Here is a 24,689-nt window from a genome sequence, read left to right as displayed (position 1 = left end):
GGGATGTTCTAAGTCTGGGTGCCGGTCTCTGCCCTCCTAGCTGTGCAGTTTTGGCTAGGGCGTCACAGGGTCCTTCGGGTGGTCTCATGTCTTTGCTGCTGGTGACCTGTGCCTGATATTTGAATGTCATATACACAGACATCACATACATGGACATATATACACATACTCACACACAGACACATACACCCTCCAGCACTCCACTGAAAGGGCCCTGGTGGAACGACATCTCAGCCACGCTGAGAACACCTGCTACAATGAAGTGGCTTCTCTCATCCAAATACTAACGGGGCCCAACCCTGCTTAGCTTCTGCAATCAGTTGCGTTCAGGGTGGCATAGCCGTAGACAGAAGTGGTTTTTAATACAATGCCCCACTAAAAGGAACCCAGGCTCCTTGGACAATCGATTAGCTCCAAAGGCCAGGTGGACCTGGAACTCCTGTGCCAGGAGGTAAAAAAAAGTGTTATACAAACGGTGTGACATAACAAAAGGACACAGACTCCAGCTCAAAGGGGCTTCCACACCCAAATTTGGGACCACTGGAGCGTTAATATGAATAATAACCTCAAAGAATTACTCCAAAAGGTGGATGGAGGAGGGGCAGCATTTTTTTTTAACAGAGGAAGGTCTATAAAACGTATGCAAGGAATTCAGACATCACCACTGGCAAAGCTCAGTGTCAAAGACTCAGGCCACAGTCATCAGGGATGGTTGAAAAGGCTGGGAGAAAAGGCTGCTAGGAGACAGAGCGTGCACATGGCCTGACACGATCACCCCACTGATCTCACATACATGTGTATGTGTATATGCATGTATTTGCTGCTGCCTTTCAGTTGCCAAGTTGCGTCCGACTCTTTGTGACCCCATGGACGGTAGCCCACCAGGCTCCTCTGTCCATGGGATTCTCCAGGCAAGAATACTGGACTGGGTTGCCATTTCCTCCTCCAGGGGATCTTTCCGACCCAGGGATCGAACCCAGGTCTCCTGCTGATGTTAAATGATTGGTCCATTGCTCCTTTATTATAATGTTCATTCTACTCTTATAAATGCTTACAAATGTCCATAACAAAAGTTTTTTTTTTTTTTAATTTCTCTTTCCTATGACTCTAGAAGGTTTTTCTCCTCTTTTTTTTAAGCTCTGCCCAGCCTGGTTTCCTGGCCTCACCTGGGCTGCTTGGCTGGCACTGTGAGGACCCATCAAGGGTGGTGACAAAGGAGGCAGTGCCTGGGAGACCATGCTTGGTCATTCCCAGCTGACTCCACAGGCCCCCAGCTCTGTGATGTCTTCTGAGCCTGGTCTCCTTGCATGTGAAGAGTCTGGCTCCCACACTCTCAGCAGGTAGAACCCAGTGTGAAACCTCTCAGTGGCTCCAGCACTACTGAGGCAAAACCCAAGCTCCTCAAAACAGCCTCGAGGACTTCTCTGGCCTCCTCTTCTGCCTTCCCCACACTTGCTAACACAGTAAACCACAGTCCTGCTTGGCCTCTATGGCTTTTTCAAAATCATTGCCTCTAAGCATCCACATACACTGTTCCCTCCACCTGGAATGCTGTTCCCCTACCATCATTCTCGACCAAGCTAAACCTCTGCTGATTTTTCCAGTCTCAGCTTTAAACAGCCCATCTCCAAACATTTCCACCACCACTTGGTCAGGTCTTTAGAGCACACACTCCCCTCCAGCCCCATCACTGCCAATATGAACATGTTCAATATGAACAATATCAACATTTGTCTCTCTCCAGCCCCAGCTACTAACCTCTATCAAGTGAAAGTGTTAGTCACTCAGTCATGTCTGACTCTCTGTGACCCCCATGGACTATAGCCCGCCCAGCTCCTCTGTCCGTGGGACTTTCCAGGCAAGAATAAGGGAGTGGGTAACCATTCCCTTCTCCAGGGGATCTTCCTAACCCAGGGACTGAACCCGGGTCTCCTGCATTGCAGGCAGATTCCTTACCATCTGAGACACCAGGGAAGCCCTAACCTTGACAAGACAAGGGCTTTATCTGTCTATGACTCAGCGCCTGGCAAAGAAATACATGTTCAATAGAACACGAGCTATTGACCAAGTAGGGAAGGAGGAGCCCCATTGAGTAAATGAGCTCTCAGAATCTCACCTCTTCCTTCATCACACACTGTCTCCTCCAGCGGGTCCCTTAAGTTTCCAAGCTATTGGTCCCACTCCCTTTCCTCTCTTCTACATCTAAAGATAACCTTCCTGGGGAACAGTTCATGGAAAGCTAAAACAGCTGGAAAGTGAGTCACAAAAGAGTCTAGGCTCTGGTGGGCACATTCCTTGCCTTCCCCGTAGCTGCATAGGGATCAGTCAGTCAGTCAGTTCAGTCGCTCAGTCGTGTCTGACTCTTTGCAACCCCATGAACTGCAGCATGCCAGGCCTCCCTGTCCATCACCAACTCCCAGAGTTCACTCAAACTACGTCCGTAGAGTCAGTGATGCCATCCAGCCATCTCATCCTCTGTCGTCCCCTTCTCCTCCTGCCCCCAACCCCTCCCAGCATCAGAGTCTTTTCCAATGAGTCAACTCTTTGCATGAGGTGGCCAAAGTACTGGAGTTTCAGCTTCAGCATCATTCCTTCCAAAGGACACCCAGGACTGATCTCCTTTAGAATGGTCTGGTTGGATCTCCTTGCGGTCCAAGGGACTCTCAAGAGTCGTCTCCAACACCCCAGTTCAAAAGCATCAATTCTTCGGCGTTCAGCTTTCTTCACAGTCCAACTCTCACATCCATACATGACCACTGGAAAAACCATAGCCTTGACTAGACGACCTTTGTTGGCAAAGTAATGCCTCTGCTTTTAAATATGCCATCTAGGTTGGTCATAACTTTCTTTCCAAGGAGTAAGCGCCTTTTAATTTCATGGCTGCAATCACCATCTGCAGCATAGGGATCAGAGAGGGCTAAACTCACCATAGTATAATATCATATAAGAAACGAATTGCCAGTCCAGGTTCGATGCAGGATACAGGATGCTCAGGGCTGGTGCACTGGGATGACCCAGAGGGATGGTATGGGGAGGGAGGTGGGAGGGGGGTTCAGGATGGGGAGCACGTGTACACCCGTGGTGGATTCATGTTGATGTATGGCAAAACCAGTACAATATTGTAAAGTAATTAGCCTCCAACTAAAATAAATAAATTTAAATTAAAAAAATAAAATAAAATCACCACAGCCCTGGCAGGCAGGCAGGGGACAGGCTCGGTGTGCTTCTGCCAAGGCCAGCATGACTAGTCTCAGTCTCTGATCCCCTAACCTCCCATCAAGTGGGTCCCCCGCATCCATCACCCAGGTAGCTCGCCCCAGGGCTGCACACTTGCAAACTTCCACTGGGTGGCACCAGATTGCCATCACCTATGCCCAGCCTTTCAGGTCTCCTGGAGCAGGGGTGGGCACCCTCGGGGGCTGCAGGGCACCCAGCCATTCAGTTCCACCCATGATGGTACAGACACATTTCTGGTTTCCATGAAGATTACACATGCCCCATCCCCAACCTGCCCAACATTCTCATTTTCTTGATTAGCTTTCTCAAGGAGGGGCAGCCAACAGGCAGTAGTAAAAGAGCACAAGAGAGGTGTGACAAGGTACTGTATCTACCCTGACCCAGCATCTCAAATGGCCATGTGTTCATTTACTCACTCATTCATTCATTCACTGTTTCAATATTGTGCGCATGCTCTATCAAAGCCGCTCAATAGCGTCCAACTCTTTGTGACCTCATCGACTGTAACCCATCAGGCTCTTCTGTCCACGGAATAGTCCAGGCAAGAATACTGGAGTGGGCTGCCATGCCCTCTTCCAGGGGATCTTCCTAACTCAGGGATCGAACCCACATCGCTAGCCTCTCCTGCACTGGCAGGTGGATTCTTTACCACTGTGCCACCTGTAGTATTAGGTGATGACTGTCCTTAATTATACTTGACAGCCTGGGATGGGGGAGTAAACACTGAGCTTGCTGACGTGCGCTTATATGTATTCTGAGGACCATTTATTGGTAGTGCTCTGTAAATACCAACCCTTCTTAACCTATTTCTATGACTGTTCTCTGGTGCCTTTGTGGACAGCCAGCTCTGCAGGAACACAAACACTTCCGCAGCCTAAAAGGCTAACACAGTGCTGCAAACTGGTGGACACATGTATTTTGTTCTCTCCATGTGCTGCACTATTTATTTTTGTTACTCTGATGATACCTCACCTTCTGAATGCTACCATCCAAAAAAGGAATACATGGGACTCCACCTGTCCTGAAGCAGCGCTCAGGCCAGGGTATCCAGAGCTGATCTTTCCTGCATCCCCATCACCTCACCTCTAACTCTTTGTTTCTTAGTTCTCATTGTATCTGCTGTCTATAAAAGTAAAAGGTGTTTATTTTAGAAAATTTTTAAAATTCTTAAAAGTCTAAAGAAAATAAACGTCACCTTTGACTGAGTTTCTCAACCTCAGCACCCTTCATCTTTTCATCTGGGTAATTCTTTGTTGTGGGGCTGTCCTGCACCTTACTTAGTAATAGCCCTGGTCACACTGACTAGATGCCAGTAAAACCCCCTGCCCAGTTGTGACAACCAAAATATCCAAACATTGCCCAATGTCCCCTGATTGAGAACTGGACAGAAATACCAATGCTTGGGTTTATTTTTTCATCCAGTCACGTGTCTTCATATATGGATAGACTTCCTTCTCCCAAACAAGATGGACCATAAATGCAGCTTTGGGACTTCCCAGATGGCTCAGGAGGTAAAGAATCTGCTTGCAGTGTAGGAGACAGGCAGGAGATGGAGCTTCGATCCCTGGGTCGGGAAGATCCCCTGGAGGAGGAAATGGCCACCCACCCCAGTACTTTTGCCTGGGAAATCCCATCAGTAGAGGAACCTGGTGGGCTACAGTCCATGGGATCTCCAAAGAGTTGGACACAACTGAGCGGCTGAACATACATACATATATGCAATTTCGCTCTGCTTTTTTCATTCACTATTATGGTCTCTGCATTTTCTTAAATCAGTACATTTTCTCCAGAAGAATGTGTTTCCATGACTGCATGGTACTGTTGGCCAGACAGACGTTCAGTGCCATTATCCATTTTACCCATCCCGTTACTGGACAGTTAGGCTGGGTCAAGGGCTGTATGCTTGAGTGGACAGCTTTACACAGATCAAAATCCCCACGAATATTCCAAGAACAGATGTCTGGAGGGAAATTCCTGGGTCAAAGTCTTAATGGCAACACAATGTCCAACTGCCTTCCCAGGAGGTTATACAGATCAGGATACATGTCGCTTTAAATGATTAAGTAACAACTTGAGAGTGTTTCAGGATGGGGGAGTCATGTGTCATTAGAGAAGGAAAGAAGAATGACGGGGGAGGGGCAGAGGGGGCTGTTTCCAATATCCTTCCTAAGTGCCTCTCTAGCTGCTGAGAAACCACCGCAGAACTTGAGCTGACAACACTCCACAGTTGGGTGGCATATGAGCTTCATTTCGAACAGACCGACAGGCTGTGTTGAGAGGAGGGCTCCGCAGGAAACACACAGAGCCAGGGCTGTGACGTGTGCTGTGAGCAGAGGATGAAGGGGACACACATGTGCTGCCACGACTGACTGTGCCCGGATGCTTGCCTGTCACGACAGGGTCCCCCTACCTGAAGCAGCAGCATCCCCTGGGGGCTCGTGAGAAACAGAGAACCTCAGGCCCCTCCCCCGACCTCCTGAATCAGAATCTGCATTCTAACAGGAGGCCTGGGGTGATTTGTCCATCCATCAGTATGTATGGAGCCTCGCCTCACCCAGATGTCCCAATTCTCCTCCAGAGTTTGAACTGAACTGATCTGAGCCCAATGCTCAGCTTCCTAAGACAAGAACATAATTAGGTTTCTGAGGTTTCTCACCCCATATACCCAGGTCGGACGACCAATTTGCATGTCAGGACCACTATGGACCCTCCGCTGGAGTTTCCTATGGCTTCGCCCTGTCCAGGCATAACTCACCACCTTTTGGGTCCTAACACGTGCTCTCATGCCCCTCTCGCCTGCATTTCAGCTAAGTGTCACACTGGAGCTGCTTTGACCACAAGGGCTTTCCTTCCGGGACCAGCACACAGAACCCACCGCTGTTGGCAACAAGCCACCATTGTTATTACATCACCATCACCACCAACCTTGGGGCCTGGCATCTTAAGTCCTGAAAGGGTTGGTCTGGAGGCTTCTGCTTAAGGACATCTTGTGGACAATTCATAGATGGACCATGTAAGACCCATCCCCAGTTCCTTAGACAGAGCTTAAGGCCACTGGAAGAACCTGGCATCGAGTCCGGTCTGACCATCTGGTAACCATGTCAACCTGCTCGAGTCACTTATCTGGTCTGAGACTCTATGACCGCATCTGTAACACAGGAATAGTACTGACACCTTCCTACATTTGTACAAGTGTCGGCTGAGATGACAGGTTGGGAATCTTAAAACACACTCCCATGTCCTTCTATCCTGCAGCTGCCCCTCTCTGGATGATCAAATGTGACAAAATGTTTGACTCAGTTCCACTCTGGGTGAAGTCTGGGGGTAGGAAAGGGTCACGCAGAGAAGGAAAATGGCCTGCACTCACCCATATTCTTAAAGTGTTGGGAAATCTGGACTCCATTAGGAATCCAGACAGCAGGATGGAACCTTCTGCCTCAACACAGAGAGGTTATAATCCCATCCCTGTCAACCCCTCAAAAGCATCCACAACTTCCAGAGACTTCCAAGGCAGTCCAGTTGTTAAGACCCCACATGTCCACTGTAGGAGGTTCGGGTTCGATCCCTCAAGCCGTGTGGCATGGGCCAAAAAAAAAAAAAACAACAAAAAAGACCTACTATCTTCAACTTCTAGGGAAAACCAAACCACAAGCACACCATCTCTCTTGCAATCATGGTACACTGGAATGACCTGGATACCAACCTCTTCCTATCTGCGGCAGGACTGGGCTATAGCTACCTGGACCCCTAGAGTGTCCCCATTCTAATGATGCCTCCCTGGACCTACCTAAGGGCTGCCCCTACCTCCCGGAACAGGGCCCCTTACCTGGGAATCACCGGTGGATTTTCGGACACTCATGTGGGCAGTCTCGGGAGGGTGCGCTGGGGTCCCTGACGTGTGGTATCCATTCACTGCGGGGACAGAAACACCACTCAGATGCTGCTGCACAGGCCACAGACAGGCCCCTCCGACCTTGCAGACCACAGTGGGCAGCTGCGGCCCATTCTCCCACCTCATTGTCTGCCTCTGAGGGGTCTTGCACAGCCAGGACCACCTCTCTGGCTCTCACTCCTATCTGTGGGGCTGGAGATGGGTTGAGAGCATCTCCCAAATGCCAGCACCCAACTACTGATCTCTTGGGGGATCTTTTTGAACCAAAGAAAAGAAAGATGCTCAGTAGGAGGAGAGGCATCACAGTCCGAGAGGCATCACAGTCCAACAATCATCGCCAAAAATAACCTCATCGGCCGTGATCACTGGTGCGGATCAAGGGTCCAATCTCTCCCTAGAGTCAGGTGGGGACACCCTCACCCTCCTGCAAATCATCGCCCCCTCAACAACTCCCCGCCCAAGGACTTCCTCCCTGAGGACCTCCTCCCCCTCCCCTACTGGAATGTCAGTTTAATGACAAGAGAACTGGCCTCATGGGTTTCTAGGAAATTTGGCTTTGCTAATTAAGAGTTAGGGGATCATATGACAGCCTTCATGAGTCCTGGTTTTGCTAAAATTAAGACGAAAAAATATTCAAGGCTCTAAAAGTCTCTCCCTATGACACTCACTCATGCTCCCAACATGAGCTGATACTCCTGCTCTTCAAAGGAGGATAGGGAGCCCTGGTCTGCAGTATTTGCCAATTTCTATGGCCTCAAAGCTCCCAGGGGGCCTATTTGAAGCCCCCAACACTGCTGCCTGGTCCTGACATCACACATACACACTGAGGCCCACGAATCCTCAGTTCCCAGAGGCGGTGCTGCCCTCTCATGGATACAGTTATTGAAACCTCAGCTTCTGCATCTGTAAAATGGGAGCACTTCTACCTAGTCTCCAAACCCACTCTATTGGGATGAAAATCCACACCTGCAGAAGGGATCCGTTAAATTATAAAACACTTCATGAAAAGAGAATGGATGAATTCTCTTTTCACGAAGGTCCTTAATCTAGTGGCCTTGAGCCCCAAGCTTGTATGATCTCTGGACACCAGGAAAGCCATCTTCCTGACGCCCCAGGCTTTGGAGGATTTGCTACAACACATACACTGCAGGTCAGCCTGAAGAAAGATGGACACACTGATGTCCACTCGTGGGTCTTGCTGCCACAACCCAACAGAGAGGAAGGAGGTAAAGAAGGAGGGACTATAGTTATGACCATTTGCCCATTCTTAGGGCAAGGGCCAGGGTCAAGCAATGGGGTGTGAAGGCCACGCCACGGAGAGCCCTTTTCATCCTGGGGGTGTGTCCCCCATTCTCCACCAACTGCAGGGAAAAATTCAGGGCACCTGTGAGCAGAGATGCACTCAGCAGATTCCCGGGGTAACTGGGTCTCTCCCGATCCGACAGTTGGCCGGGTACTCTGGAAGAAGGGTGGGCACAGACAGACCAGGACAACAAAGCACTGGCCACACAGCTGGGGCCCAGGGCAGTGGCTTAGGACCCAAGAAGGAACAACAAGTTAGGTTCACATGGCCAACCACGCTCCTGGTCTACACTCAGGGCCCTCAAGAAGCTGTTGATTCTATCCAAGAGTCCTCTAGGTAAAAGGCAGGGGTGGGGGGTAGGATTCCAAGGGCATCACTGAACACTGAGGCCTCAGAGGACAACCTACTCAGGTTGGCACAGGCCGTGACAGCAATGGCAGACTAGACTGGATAGATAAATACTACTTATGAGGCAGTCATAACATTCCAGAAACTTAACTTCTCAAGGAGCCCGGCACTGAAGTGGACAAAACGCAAACGCTGGAGAATTCGAACGCAACAGTAGGAAACCTTAATACTGCTTTCAGTCTAGGACTGATTTCGTGGACAAAAGTCAGGATGTGGAATGTCTCAGTGATTTAATTTAAACGGCTGATTGAACTAGATGGATTAAACATTATACCCTATAAACAGAGATAATCTCTTTTTACTGAGAAGCCATGGTACATTAAAAATGTTGGGCCTATTTAAGCCATAAATAAAGTATCAATAAATTGCAAAAGGCATAAATAACACAAGACATATTCTTTGACTGGAAAGCAATAAAAGTAGATAGAAATAATGAAAGAACAGACAGACAAGGTCCCTATCTCTCCCCCTACCCTGACCCGAGAAGCTTAGACATTTAAGAGAATGCCCTCTTAAAAAATAATGTCAGGTCAAAGAGCAATTTCAAACTATAATTACACAATATTTTGAAAATAATGAAAAATAACATATTAAAACAAATGGGAAAGGGCCTGAATTATATTTGGAGGAAAATTCATAGCCTTAATTATTGCATTACCAAGGCCAAGAGAATAAAAATAAATGGACTAAACATTCAACTCAAGAATTAAGAAAAAAATTTAAAAGCCAATAAAATTAATCCAAGGAAAACATGAGACAAGGATATAAATATGGTAAGAGAAAATAATAAGTTAGGAGACAGGATGATATTAGCAACTCTGGCTGGTTGAGGGGTTGAGGGGTAGAGAATGACAAAGATAAAAAAGGCAGATCAGCCTAATTTGAGAGTAAAAGAAGACACAATGCTTAGAATTGGGAATTAGACTGCAAACAGAGACTTCTTTTTTTTTTTTTAATGCAAGAGATTTGATCTATAGTTCTATGCTAATAAATACAAAACTTTCCATGAGATTCAAATGATCAAAATGATTTCAAAGAATACCAGAAATACCAAAACGCGTAAAACATTTGAAAAAGGATCTCCCTGTCAAAAGACATCAGATCCAGATGGTTTTATAGGCAAAGTCATTCAAACTCTTGAAAGAAATATATAGGCCCAGAGTGCACAGTATAGATACACCTGGTGACTTTCTCAGTTTATTCTACAAAGACACATTGCTGATCCTAAAACCCACCAAGGACAAGAACAAAAATGGAACCAGTTCAGTTGACTACGAAAATGAAATATGAAAGCTCTTACCTGAGCAGGCCTTAGTTTAGAAGCAGTCACTACCTTTAATGCTACTGGGTGCTTGTAACCCAAGGTGGTCCCCATCTTCTTGAGGGCAGAGTCTTTCTGATCCCCGCTTTCTCCCACAGCACCCCCCCAAAAGTGCACCCTCAACATGCCCTTGTCCCGCCTGCAGCCTCCCCCAGACTGGCGGCCCCCACGCTAACAGCAGCCAGGAACCATCTAATGCAATGGCATTTGCCCCTAATCCATCCCCTTGTTCTCGCTTCAGTTTTGGTCTGTCAGCGGTTGGCTAATTACCACTCATGTCAAAACAATTACTGGGAAAGAAAAACTAATTTTCCATTCAACCATTTCTCCCCATACAGCACCTCTCCTCTGACACCCTGTCTCACTGCATTTTACTCCAACGGTCCCCACAGCTTCATCCTTGGGGATCTGAACCGTTACAGCTCGCCTGAGATGGTCCTGATGGGCATCCCCATGCCGCTGGGCCCCCTGGCTTACTGAGGGTGAGATCAAAACTGAACACGGCCAGAGGTGGGTGCTTTAGAGGCCTCCAGCCTCCCAGGGGTAAAAATGAAATAGAATATAGTCAAAGATCACTCATAACCATAAGGACCATAATTCAGTTGGGGATGCAAGAAAAAAACATATATAAAATAACAAATTCAGCTGTTTTTAAGATAAGAAAAGGGAACAGAAAGCTCTATCTAGTAACTTTAGTAACTTCAAATACAAATAGAAACACACACACACACACACACACACTTCATTTCTCTTTATGGGAAGTTAAACAAAGAGAGGGCTCTCTACAGTGAGAGAAGGGGGCATATAATTTGTAGAAAGGAGAAGTCACTTGCTGGTGGAGGGGTGGATAAAGAAACGGAAATAAGACCAACAGAGAATTGCCAGCATCATCTGCGGCCCAGAACTCACCCCCTCCCTATAACTCTGACTCCATTCCCCAACTCCAGTTTGCCATGTAAGATGGTTTATCCTCCAAGCCCCAATGCCCACGTCCTGTTCTCTAAGACACCCTAAAGATAAGACTTAACTCTTCCAAACAAGAAAACCAGCCCTGGACGCCTCCTGCAGGTGTGGCTCATCTCCTTTTTCTCTGGAACAAACAAGTAACTTCTTTCCTCAATGTAAAGCCATCTGGGAAGCCCCTGTTCTGGAAATCCTTCTCGCCTCACTCCTACGACATCTGAACCTGGAAGAACAGGGTATCTCCCCAGGCAGGTGACAACAACCAATTCTGCAGGACATTCCTTGTAAGTGACCCGCAGTGAAAGTAAAGGGCAGGATCCGACAGTAGGCCTTTTTAAAATATGCTGATGTGCTCTGTGAATCTCAATCAAGGCAGCAGCATGGCAGTCCCAAGCTTACAAGGACAAAGAACCAGGATGGGGGGTGCCAGGAAAGCAGAGGTGCTGTCATGGAACCCACTTTGGGAAAGGCAACTGGGGCTGTGGGAAAAAAGTAGGTTTTAAGTCAGGTTACCGAGGCAAATACCCACGCCAGATTGGTGGGTTCCATCCCTGCCTCGCTGCCCCACTATGCCCTGTGTGGCCTTAAAAGAATGCTCTTCATCATATTCACCTTCCCAGGTGTGTGCCACATTTGGCCAGGTCTGTCTAGGGAAGAAGTTTTACATTTATAGCCCTCTGGTCTGGAAATCCTTCTGTTCTTGACATTTCTGTCTGACTACCCAGTCCCCACTGCCTCCCCGGTTGTCTAAGATGTAAACTGTATTCCCCCAAAGAAAACTTACAATCTATGTGTCTATGGATGTGAAAGGTTGGAAATTTGAGTCTATTGTCCTGGTTATCAAAGGTTAAACAGGCCTTTGCAAGGGCCCCAGGAAAGGAACACCAACAGGGGCGTGTTTCTCAAGGAACAAGTGGAGCCCCATGACCTTCCCCTGGGGTCAACAGTGATTCCTAGTTGAGAACCTCGGAAGCGCTCTGGGTCTGGCAGCTTGTAATTCTGCAGTGGGCCAGGGTCTCCGCTTGCTCCTATGTGGGAGGGAAGGGCTGGCTGGGGCTTCCTGATCTGGAGAAGATGTGTTGGGGGTGAGGCCTGGGTTCTGAAGCCCGTTTCCTGGGGCGCTCTGCTCATAGAGGGGCACAGCTGTCTACATGTACTCCAGACTCAAAGGCGGGCCCTCCCTGATCAACAACAGACCTCACTCCCTCTCCTGCAACCTGGCTTTCCTCGGCTGCTGGAGGCAGGCTGCTTGTCCAAGCATGACCCCTCAGCAGAGTCAAGCCCCAGGTTGGGCAAAGCCAGTATCTGAACCCAGGCTTCCCAAACCCCCACTCCCAGGGCAGCTCAATAAGAGACAGATTTCCTCCATCCCAAAGGGAAACACAATGCAAGTTCAACCCACGTCTGTCCGGGCCTAGAAGCTCAGAAAGGAATTCACTCTCCATGCTTGCCTGCCTGCTCTGTCATCTGATAGGGCAGCCACCAGTCACAGGTGGCTATTCAAATTCTAACACGTTAAATTTAAATATAATCCAAATGCAGGGTGGTACCCAGGATGGGATCCCAGAACAGGAGGACAACACTGAAAAAGCTGGTGAAATCAAATGAAATTCAGACTAGTTAATACTGTACTACATTGATTTCTTTTGATAAATGGACTGAGGTTATGTAATGTGACATTAACATCAGGGGAGGGACTTCCCCAGAAGTTCAGTGGTTAAGACTCTGCCTTCCAATGCAGGGTGCCTGGGTTCCATCCCTGGTTGGGGATCTAAGATCCCACATGCCATGTGGTGTGGCCAAAAAATAAATACATAAAACATTACTGGAAACTGAGTAGAGGCTATATAAGAACTCTCTGTACTGTCTTCACAATTTCCTTTTGTAAGCCTAAAATTATTCTAAAACTTGAAAAGTACTAAGTTAAATAAAATGAAAACTTCATTCTTCAGGCAGAGCAGATACATTTCAAGTATTCGGGAGCCGCATGTGGTCAACGGCTACCATACTGGGTTGAGACAGAACATTTCCGTTAGTGCAGAAAGTTCTAGAGGACAGAACTGATCTGTGCTGGCATCCACTGGACCCAGCAACTCTTACCTGAAATTCCCAGAACTTCATTTTTCACTTGTGTTTTCTTTTCATCTGCCTATTACTATTTCTCTCCATATGAATCATTATTGCTGCATGGCATGTTAAACCAGCCCAAAGATGGTTTTTAATACATGCAGTAGTTACTGAACAGAGCCTTCGGTATTCTGTTGGGGTTTCAAGCTGACTTGCATGGACCCCACCGGAAATCCTGGCATTAAATACTTCTAATAAAGTTACTGAATAAACACAGCTCCCACTGTGATCCGAGAGGAGGCCACAGAGGGAAAGTCCTGGGTCCAGTGCTGACTCAAAGTGGCCCCCAACGTTCCAAGAGCAGAGTCCAGATTGTGGGGGGTGGGTACTGGGTGTGTCTCTCTCCCCGGCTATAACCCAGCTGGCTGATCTTCAGGCATCGGACAAACCTGGACTAAGAACAAACTGGCCCTGTCCACAGTGGTCCTGCCAACCCTCTTCAGAAGCTCAACTCAAGGGTAAACCTGAGGGAACTCCCTGGCAATGCCAGTGGTTAGGATTCTGGGCTTTCACTGCCGGGGGCATGGGTTCAATCCCTAGTGGAGGATTTAAGATCCTGCAAGCCAAGTGGTGTGGCCAAGAGAAAAAAAGTCAACCTGAGCCCCAAGGTCGCCTCCACCCCTCTGCCTCCTTGAAGGGGCATTATCTAAGCTTGGCTTGGCTGGGTTCACTTGTGGTTCCCACCCATATTCTTCCTGGCCTGTTTGTCCATGACCTTCAGGAACAACCATATGGGATGCTTGTAGTCAGTAAATGTGGTTATGTTTTCCTCCCACATCATCCTTATGCCCCCACCCACCTTGCAGGTAACCCCCAACCCCATCACTGCTAACCAAGAGCTGCCCAGTGGCTTCAAGTGGGTAGCTGCATGGAAAGACAAGACACCTCCACTGCTTTTCACCCCCTATCCCACCCCTCACACTCAGAAGGAAATCCCAACAATACCTTCCTCTGGACCCTGACTCCCCTCCCCCATCACCTACCACCCTTCTTCTTGTCCCCCACCCTCCAGCCACACGGGTCTGTTTTCCATTCGCGAACGTGCCAAGATCACTTTCACCCCAGGGCCTTTGCACCCGCTGTCCCCTGGCCCAGAACACTCCACCACCACCCTCCACACATACCGTCTCCTCCTCGTCTTAAAGCTTGACCTAAAGTGAGGCTGCCCCGACGCCCCAGTCATCTGTCCCACTGACCATGCAATGAACATCTGATCAAGTTCATGTTTGCCTGTTTATCCAACTTGCCCATTAGCATGTAGCTCCTGGGACCAGGGACCCCACAAGTCTGGCTTGCCTGACGATGTACCCCCAGTACTGAGAACAATGTCTGCACATTCTTTGAATGGAAAGGCTTCAACTCCATCACTGTTGCTCTGCAGAAGCAGGAGCAGAACAAAAGGGGCTTCAATCCAGGGCCCTGAGTGGTCCAGGCGAGGCGCCCACAGCTCCAGGAACCCGAGGATGGGGATGGTCAGCTTTTGAAGCAACCTCATGTCTTCATCAAGTCTATTTCTCTCTCCACAATAAAATTCAATCTCCTGAAAGCTGCTTATAAAACTGAAGGAAAGAATGGCTGGGAAAATCCTGGTGCTGCTCCCCTGTAGGGAGAAATACCAACCTAGCTATTGCTTTATTTTTCAAGATTCTACTTAAAAACCAGAAAAGAAGATGTCAGGGTATCACAGATCCTGCCTTAGCCTCACTGGTGGGTTCTCTTCTCTTCCCCCTCAGAGGGCGGATGGAGAGTTGACATGTGTGTTCACGCCCCAGGGCAGAGAGGACCACAAATCACAGCCATGGAGGGCTGGACAGGACCTGAGCCACATCTTCCTCCCGTTTATAAGTGGGCAAAGTGAGGCCTGGCAAGGAGCAGGGATGTGCCTGAGACCTCAATCTAAGGAGCTGCAATGTCACAAATCTAAGATGTCACTGGTTGTTAGAGGCACACTTATTTTAAGTACTAGCGAGAAAGAAAAAAAAAAGGATGCTTCCAATTAGACTAGGGTACACGACTGATTTCCAAGATATTAAAACTGGGAAATAAAACGTGGGTCTGAGGACGTCTCTGATGGTCTAGTGGTTAATACTCTGCACTCCCACTGCAGTGGGCGCAGGTTTCATCCTTGGTCAGGAGGATCCCACATGCCACGGTCAAAACAATTAATTAATTAAATAAAACTGCTGTCTTCAAATAAATCTTAAAACAAAACCAACCCAAAAATGTGGATCTGAGAACCCAGAGCTGGGGTCCTGCATGTTTTGTGGCTGCTTCTCATTGTCATAGGCTGTGGTCCATCGTCTGACCCCCGAGTAGTGCTGAGCTGAGGTTCTGAGTCCTTCTAGAACAGAGCTTCCGAGCCGGGCGCTGCTGACATGCACGGCTGGACAGCCCTCTGCGGTGGGGTGGTTCTGTCCTGTGTACTGTCAGGGGTTGAGCAGCATCCCTGGCCTCTCCCCATTAGATGTCTGTAGCACCGCCCCCTACTGGTGACATCCAAGAATGTCCCCGGAAGGCAAAATCACCCCCGAGTTGAGAACCACTACGGACGGAGTCAGAGAAGAGACGCCAGAGAAGAAGCTGAGCCAGAGAAGCTTAAGTTTGATGTGGACAAACACACACAAGGACAGAAACACCGAGTTAAATGGGGTCCAGTCCAGGCATTCTCCTAGCTGATGTGTGATCTCCAAAGGTGGAGAGAGGAGGCAGGATTTCCAACTCTATTTGACTACAAAGCCCTTTCTGGCAGAGACCTGGGATCCCAGGGACATGGGAAGGAGGTGCTCCAGGCCCCAGGGGGTCGAGGCAGAGGAGGGAGGCCAGGGGCCACACTCTCTGTCTGACGCCCTGCTCACCCTGGCAGTTCTCCCTGGATCTGAGCCTCTCCCACTGTTCTGGACCTCTCAGAGCCCGGGCACCCTGCGCAGCGCTCCTCCCAGCCCTCCTTCTGGGGGGTGGCTCCATCCACAGCAAAGAGGGAACAGGATGCTTCTGGGGACGGTGCCAGGGGCAGCAGGCTTGGGAGAGCTGACTGCACTGACCTAAAGGGCAAGCTTTCCAAACTGGCTCCGGCAGCCCCGTGTAGCTGGCTGTGCAGGGTTATCACCTGTCACCTCACATGCCCCGGCCTCTCCCTGCCCGTGTCACATCCCTGTCCTGCTCCGGGGACCCTGCTGTGGTTGGAAAAGACAGCTGGGTTTCCTCTCTAGTGTCTGGGTGGCCTGGAGCCAGCCAGGATAGAGGGCCACACCTCACAGTATTCACACCAGCATTTCTGTTGTTAAAAAAACACAAGAACAGCAACAAAAGATGAGGCAGTGTGCCGGGAAATGCCTACCGTCATATGACCACTAGGAAGGCTAACTGGCCCCATTTCTGGGGACTCGGTCTGAGAATGTAGCCCTGGCTGCATCCCCAGGAAACCAGGAGGAAATGCCCCATTTTTCTGCGCCACAGGGGGTTCCTTCTTAAATTTTTTAAGTTAAAAAAAAAAAAGTGTGTGTGTGTATACACGCATATATACACAAAAATATAAATAAAAACATTTTAATAGCCTAGAACTTTCCATGAAAAGCAGCCCCCCATCCCTTCTCTCAGGCCTCAGCTGATTCTCCAGGTCTATTCTGCCACTTCGGTTCTGAATTCTGCTGATGGTAATCTTTATGTGTGTCTGTGCTAAGTCGCTCAGTCATGTCCGAGTCTGCAACCCCATGGACTATAGCCCACTAGGCTCCTCTGTCCATAGGATTCTCCAGGCAACAATACTGGAGTGGGTTGCCATGCCTTTCTCCAGGGGATCTTTCAGACCCAGGGACTGAACCTGTGTCTCTTACATCTCCTGCATTGGCAGGTAGGTTCTTTACCACGAGCGCCACCAGGGAAGCCGAGCAATCTTCACTAAATAATGCGCTGGTATCACATTTTGATTTCTCAATGGTGGAGAAGACCTAAAGACGCCCCGTTAGGAATAAACATCTGCCTCCTTAACTTCTACCCCTTGATGTCTTCTGAAACCACGTGGAGCGAGTCTGCCGCTGCTCAGGTCCCCACGCCGGCAGACAGGCAAGAGCTCTGCTGCCTCACCTCACCCAGCCATCCCCCTCCTCTAAGCACCCGAGGGGAGTGAGAGAGACCAGAGCTGCAGCCGGCACTGCCCGAGTGAAACCATCCCACAGGGCAACAGCCTACGGGGCCTCCGAGCCCTTGAGACCCCTCCCGGGTTTGGCCCATGAGATCCACAGCCAGGTTTCAGATCCAGGCTCCAGAGGCTGGGCCTCTCCCATGAAGGTGTGTGTGAATGTGGTCCATCCCGATGCCCTGAGATAGCGTGTGGACAGTACCTGTTGGAGGCAGAGAGCTCCTGTGAGGGCCAGGGCTGGCTGGAATCCCAGAAGAACTGCTGGGACGCTCCCAGGTGGTCTCTGGTCAAAGAAAGAAAAAAAAAGAAAATCGTATTGAGAATTTCCTCGGGCAGAAGCTCTGAGTGTCACAGAGCTGCACTGGATCAGCTGCCTCTTTGACTCCAGGAAGCCGGAGTCTGCCTTCTGCTCCCATATAATTGCCTCTCCTGCCCCCCAGGGCAACAAAGCTTCTCTTTATTGGGGACCCTTCTCCATGAAGCTGGGACCAGAAGGTGGCCTTCTGGTTGGGACCCTCTGAAACAGTCCCCAAGGCCCCTCCCTTCCCCCCTCACACATCTCCACTTCAGTTCCTTATCCTGGAACCTCAACTGCTAACTGGGCATCACTCCCCAAATGCCCACTGTCATCTGAAACCCCAAAACCCAGAGGAAGGAGCCCTGGGCAGGGGTCTGGACAGAGACCCGGGTTCTGTGTCCCATGAAGGTGACTCCCTTCCTGGTTCTCCAATTCCACCCCTTGTGTGAATTACAGCTGTTGTGTTTGATCACACACTTCTCTCTCCTCCGATGCCCAGCCAGAAATAAAGCTAATATTGCAGCTATATGATCAGCCCCCAAATGCTACTTCACCCATTTCACAGCTGTGAGCAGAGACTTCTCATTAAGTTATCCACTGAAAAAAAAAAAAAAAAAAACAACAATGCCTTCTCGGGACTTCCCTGGAGGTCCAGTGGTTAAGAATCTGCCTTCCAATGCAGGGGACACGGGTTCAATCCCTGGTCAAGGAACTAAGACCCCCACTTGCTGCAGTTAACCCTGAGCTCTGCAACTACTGAGCTGGACTTCTGTGGGTATCTTTCCAAAACAGTTAAAAGGGCCGACAGCACAGTGGTTGTTAGTTGCTTAGTTGTGTCCGACTCTTTGTGACCTCCGTGAGCTGTAGCCTCCTGGGGTCCTCTGTCCATTGGATTTCCTAGGCAGGAATACTGGAGTGGGTTGCTGTTTCCTTTTCCAGGGGATCTTCCTGACCCAGGGGTTGAACGTGGGTCTCCTGCATTGCAGGCAGATTCTTTACCATCTGAGCCACCAAGTAAAAGCAGTGAGTCTAGAGCCAAATGCCTGGGTCTAAACTAGCTCTGCCTCTCATCACCAGGTTTGATCCTGACCAAGCTCATCGTCCCCTTGGTGCCTTAGCTTCCTCCTGTGTAAAACGAGACCAAGAGTGGCATCCACCCAAGACAGCTGCTATGTTCGTGCCAAATGCCCATTTACAAGTATTTAGTGTCAAGTTATTGTTAAAGTTAATCCGATATATGGATATGACATTACTGAATCCAAAATTCTATTACTGAAAATTCAATTGTTTCGAATATTAAAAACAAAAACAAGCACAACCTTCCCATAGCTTCTCTCAGCTGAGATTGTGCCTCAGTTCTGCCTCTCATCTGCTGGGCAGCCCTGGGCAAATCACGCTACCTCTCTGGTCCTCTGATTATTTACCTAAAATGAAAGGATTGGGCTGATTGGTCTTTTTAGGTCCCAAGACTCTTGCCCCCAAACTTTGATCAAAACCTTGAGACTCACTGTTTGGACTTTAGGGTTTTATGGCTCTAGCAGTTGGGTGGTAATACGGCTCTTTCACGTCTTAAGAGAGAGAAAATGGGGGGAGCAAGGGAAGCTGCGGGGAGAATGTGACCAGGAATGAGAGAGCAGAGGGGTCTTCCAGGAGGGACAACCAGAGGGCAGGCTCAGTGGCCTTCCTGGAGGAGGACGGACACCTGGGCTGGAGCTGAGAGCACCATGACCTGGAGACTGTGTGAAGACCACACGCCTGCTTGGAGGTCGAGGGCAGTGCAAAGTGGTCTAGGCCTGGCCGCCTGTGACCTGTGACCTTTGGAAGCCGCCTGTGTTTTGTTTTTCTCAACTGTAAAATGGGGATGCAGATGGCACCTAAACAGGGCTGTAACAGCATGAAGCAGGATGACAGGGGCACACAGTAGGTGCCTTATCAGAGTTGAGTAAAGCAAACAGATCATGGAGGCTGGATGTGAAAATGCGGGGGAAATTCAGATGTTAAAACAGCCTCCATACAACGTGAGGTGGGTTCCCCTTGGGACCAGACGTAGCCTGCAGCCTGTCTTGTCTCCAAAGAGACCTTCCTTTCTGCTGCCAGATCGGCCTGACCACACTGCTGCCTGCACGCCCACAGCACCCAGCTCAGGCTCTCTCCTCCAACCTGGCCCCCCGCGGCTCTGGGGACCAACCTTCATGGCTTCACCAGCTCCTCTGGGGTCCCCCCACCCACCTCCAATCAGTTCCCAGAGCCTAGAGGCACCCCCCTCCATCACATTCCTCATTCCATCTCACCCCTAATGTGTCTCCCCACTTGGGGGTCAGCACTCATCTGGAGAGTCCCTTGTGGAGCCCTTTCCAACATGGCACAGAGAATAAAGTCCAAACTTTGCATCCACCCCCACCCACTGCCCCACTTCTCAGTCAGCAAGGCTCTAGCACAGGCACCTTATCTGTCTGTCCAGATGGATCCACGCTGACCTCACTCCAGCCCAGGTAACACACTCACTGGTCTCAGAACATCTTTGCTGTAGCTGTTCACACACCCCCAATCACCTCCTCCCCCGACTCTGGGTGTCAGAATCCTGTCCATTTGCCAAGTCCCAGCAATGCTTCTCCCTCCATGCAGCCCTCCCAGGGGTCTGCAAGAGGAGGCCCTGAAATCACAGGAAGATACTGCCTGCAGTCAGAATCCTGCTCTAGATGCTGGATTCCAAAGGAAGGCCCTGTGCCCTGCACTCACTGACCTGGGTCATTCACCGGCCCCCAGAGGCTGGAGACCCTTATCCCTGTAAGGACTGAATTTCTCTGCCCAACCTCTGCCAGAGCTCCATCATGGACAATGCAGATGCCTGAAGGATTCCACCCAGTCCACCTCCTGGTCTTGGCCAGCTCGGGTCAACACAAAACACAAAGCCGCTTCGAGCCTGGGGCAGGAATGGGGCCAGCCTGGGTGGACATCTGGAGAGAGTCCCTGGGGCTCTAGCTGAATGACCTCATCCGCAGCAGGAAAAATTGCCCCAGATGACCACACCACCCACAGGGAGGAAGCCATTCCCAGGTCTTTTCCTCTAAGAGACTCCCTAATCTATTTACAGCACACCAGGCTCCTTGACGGAGCCAAAGCACCAAAGCAAAACTGAAATGGCAGCTTGGGGCTCAAGTTACCCTGGACTGGGCCCCCCTTGCGTCCTCTGGGCTTCCATTCTGGGGCTCTAGGTCATTTCAGGTGACCATCCAGACTCCTAACAGTTGCTCCCATGCAGGTCCCAAAGGCCCCAGGGGAGAGGCGGGGATCAGTGAAGACAGAATGGAAGGAGTGAGACCCTCGCTTGGAAAACTTCTGACCAATTCATGAGAAAACATGTTTTATTTCTAAAGGCAATTCTAACTCAATTTGAACTTTTCTCGCTGAAACCAGGGGATCCAGACACACATAAATGAGCTGACTGCTGAGCGTGGATCAAATCAGACCAAGGGAGGTTGCTATTCCAGCCAACCACGTGAAAAGCCAGAAATTTCCACTTCCCCATTACAGCAGCTGCTCTGTGTAGAAGAAAACTTTTAGAGACTGTGAAGTTGAAAGGTGGAAAGTGATGTAAATCTGGTTTCAGAGCACAGATACCCCCTCCTTAAAATAATCATCATAACTATTATTATGATGATTATTAAAAAAAAAAAAAAAAAAGCAAGGCAGGCGTTATTAACTTTAAAGTCACCTCTAAACTTCACCTCCCTTTGTTAAGGCCGCTTCCTGCATGCATTATAGGTATTGGGAGAGTCACTGGTCTCGGTGATCGGCCTACAGTGGATCTGTAAGCCTTGCCCCCTCCCTGCTTGCCCTCCACCTCCCACCCTCTGCCTCACACACCAGTCAACTCCTGGCTCATGATTGACTCATTTTCTTGGCGGGGTAGTGGCTCTCTGCTGCCCACACTGGCTATCAAGTAATATAACCACAGGTACCAGCTGAGGACTTCCCTGATAGCTCAGTTGGTAAAGAATCCGCCTGCAATGAGGGAGTCCTGGGTTCAGTCCCTGGATTGGGAAGATCCCCTGGAGAGGGGAATGGCTACCCACTCCAGTATTCTGACCTGGAGAATTCCATGGACTGTATAGTCCATGGGGTGGCAAAGAGTCTGACAAGACTGAGCGACTTTCCCTTTCACCAGCTGAGGAAGAAATGGGTTCTGGGGTCCTGCTCATACACAGTATAGATGCCCTTGGGAGAGACAGAACATGTGGAAACAGAAGAACACAAAAGCTTCTCTCAAACAACCTCTCTCAGGGAATTTCCTGGCGGTCCAGGGGTTAGGATTCTGCACTTGCACTTCAGGGGGCTGGGGTTGGATTCCAGGGAACTAAGATCCTGCAAGCCATGAGGTGCATCCAAAAAACTTTCAGAATTGGAAGGAGAAGTGGACATGTCTACAAAACTGGGTTTACCAGGACTTTGTTGTTTTAAGAAAGGAAAGAAATGGAAGGGAATCTGGCCTGGGTGTTTAATGTGTTAAGTCGCTTTGGCTGTGTCAGACTCTTTCCACCCCATGGACTGTAGCCCTCCAGGCTCCTCTGTCCATGGGATTCTCCAGGCAAGAATACTGGAGTGAGTTGCCATGCCCTCCTCTAGGGGATCTTCCTGACCCAGGGATCGAACCCACATCTCTTACGTCTCCTGCATTGACAGGCAGGTGCTTTACTACTAAAACCACCTGGGTGTTTAAAAACACCCCTCAAATATTCTAAGGCAACCTGGAGGTGTTCCTAAGAGCTCAGGGGTCACACAGAGGTTTGCATCCCAGGTCCACCCCTTGTAACTGGGTCCTCAATTTTAGTTTCCTTACAGTGAGGGCTTCCCAGGTGGCGCTAGTGGGAAAGAATCTGCCTGTGCATGCCGGAGATGCAAGAAACACAGGTTCGATCCCTGGGTTGGGAAGATCCCCTGGAGTAGGTAATGGCAACCCACTCCAGTATTCTTGCCTGGAAAACTCCATGGGCAGAGGAACCTGGAGGGGACCTGGAGGGGTACAGTTCATGGGGTCACAAAGAGTTGGACACAACTGAGCATATAAAGTGGGGTAACACGATTGTAGTCTCGTGGTCCTGCGATGAGCAGCCAACGAGCATATACAGCACAGTCTCTGAGACAGGAAGCCCTCAAGACTTTAATGACAAGAATAAAACAACCCCCTCTCCATTCTTTCCTTCCTTCCCTCCCTCCGCCTCCCAGCTTCCACCCCACCAGCTCCTCCCGCCCCACTCTGCCCCATCCACCTTCATAGAGCACACCTCCCAAAGGGAGAGCAAGGGCAGGCTCCCTCTGTGAAGCCGACAGGTTAGAGGTGTGAGAACGCACGTCAGAGCTGAAGGGGGTCCCTGAGTTAACCAGAGAAAGTTCCCTCCACGTGGCAGCCCACAGGCTCCTTATGCAACCCTGTGATCCGGGCGGGGCAGGGGCCCTGATGCACACCTCATAGGTGATACACAGGCCAGTGGAGGAAGCAGTGGCCCTGGCAGTGCCCTGGCCCTTTGATACTGGCCTGAGCCAAGCTCTGGACTGGCTCCAGCTGGCTCAGTCCTGCAAGAGCGGGGTCGGGAGCTGCCAGAGAAATTCTAGTGGGAGGGGATGGGGGGGGCCCACCTGGAATACTCTGAGCCTGTCCTTCAATCCCTTTAGGATCCCCAGCCTCCTCATAGAGCATGGACTCGGGCAAACACAGCAGGAATCCCTGAACTTGAGCCGGCAGTGATGAAGGCTGATGCCACACAAGAAAAGGGGTGTCTGGTCACTGAACCAACAGCTGTGGGCAGCCAACTGCCAGCTCACAGATATTATGATCCCCGCTGTGTGGCTGAGAAAACTGTAGATGGGTCCTGAAAAGGAAATCGCACCAAATCAAAGCCTGGACACTCAGGACCCAGGCCCTCAGCACAGTGATTTGGTAAAGCTCCAGGCCTGTTTCCCAAACTTGGCCTCTTATCAGGATCACTGGGGCCATCTGCTGAAGCCACAGATTCCCAGACCCTGTGCCCAAAGGTTCTGGTTTAGCAGATCTTGGGTGGAACCCAGAAGTTAGCATTTTAACAAGTAGTCTCAGGGATTAATCAGATGTGGGAAAAACGGGGTAGAGTCCACAGTAAAATCATGACAGGAACCAGCCAGACTGGGAGGTACCCGGATGAGACACAAACCCCAGGGGAGGGGTCAGGCGTGATCACTGCAGACAGTGACTGCAGTCACGAAATTAAAAGACGGGAAAAAAGCTATGACAAACCTAGACAGTGTATTAAAAAGCAGAGACATCACTTTGCCCACAAAGGTCCATATAGTCAAAGCTATCATTTTTCTAGTGATCATGTACAGATGTGAGAGTTGGACCATGAAGAAGACTGAGCGCCAAAGAATTGATGCCTTCAAACTGTGGTGCTGGAGAAGACTCTTGAGAGTCCCTTGGACAGCAAGGAGATCAAACCAGTCAATCCTAAAGGAAATCAACCTAGAATACTCATTGGAAGGACCGATACCGAAGCTGAAGTTCCAATACTTTGGCCACCTGATGCAAAGAGCCCGCTCATTGGAAAAGACCCTGATGCTGGGAAAGACTGAGGGCAGGAGGAGAAGGGGGTGACAGAGGATGAGATGGTCGGGTGGCATCACTGACTCAATGGACATGAGTTTGAGCAAGCTCCAGGAGATGGTGAAGGACAGGAAAGCCTGGTGTGCTACAGTCCATGTGGTCAAAAAGAGTCGGACATGACTCAGTGACTGAAAAAAACAACACGAAGCAAGACATCTGACAGCAATGTACGGAAACTTAAGGAGCCCTTGGAAATGCCATGTCCATCCTGATGTTTTAAAAATATCAGGATTATAATATCTGTGCGCAAAAGCCTCTGCTTTGGCCTGTGGCTTTATCTATTTTAGCTTCTGGGGGAGCCTTATGAATCACACAGACCATCACAAACCCTTTAGCACGACTGAGTCCTTAGGATTTTTCCTAGAAGA

General features: G+C 49.7%; 1 protein-coding gene across 10 annotated transcripts in view; it reads right to left on the bottom strand.

Annotated features, from left to right (window-relative positions):
- GAS7 (growth arrest specific 7) overlaps positions 1-24,689 on the bottom strand; it is a 206,932-nt gene that overhangs the window by 39,857 nt on the left and 142,386 nt on the right. For 5 of the 10 annotated variants that reach the window (XM_006041664.4, XM_006041668.4, XM_006041667.4 and 2 more), the window contains exons 3-4: positions 17,592-17,672; positions 7,064-7,149 (exon numbers count right to left, since the gene is read on the bottom strand). In XM_006041664.4, coding sequence (XP_006041726.1) covers positions 7,064-7,149; positions 17,592-17,672 — 167 coding nt within the window. The remainder of the gene's footprint in view (positions 1-7,063; positions 7,150-17,591; positions 17,673-24,689) is intronic. The other 5 variants (XM_006041666.4, XM_044939279.2, XM_025280558.3 and 2 more) reach the window with 1 other exon arrangement.

Source organism: Bubalus bubalis, chromosome 3 (genome assembly GCF_019923935.1).
Source record: "Bubalus bubalis isolate 160015118507 breed Murrah chromosome 3, NDDB_SH_1, whole genome shotgun sequence".
Taxonomy (NCBI): domain Eukaryota; kingdom Metazoa; phylum Chordata; class Mammalia; order Artiodactyla; family Bovidae; genus Bubalus; species Bubalus bubalis.
This window is presented reverse-complemented; position numbering and strand designations above follow the sequence as displayed.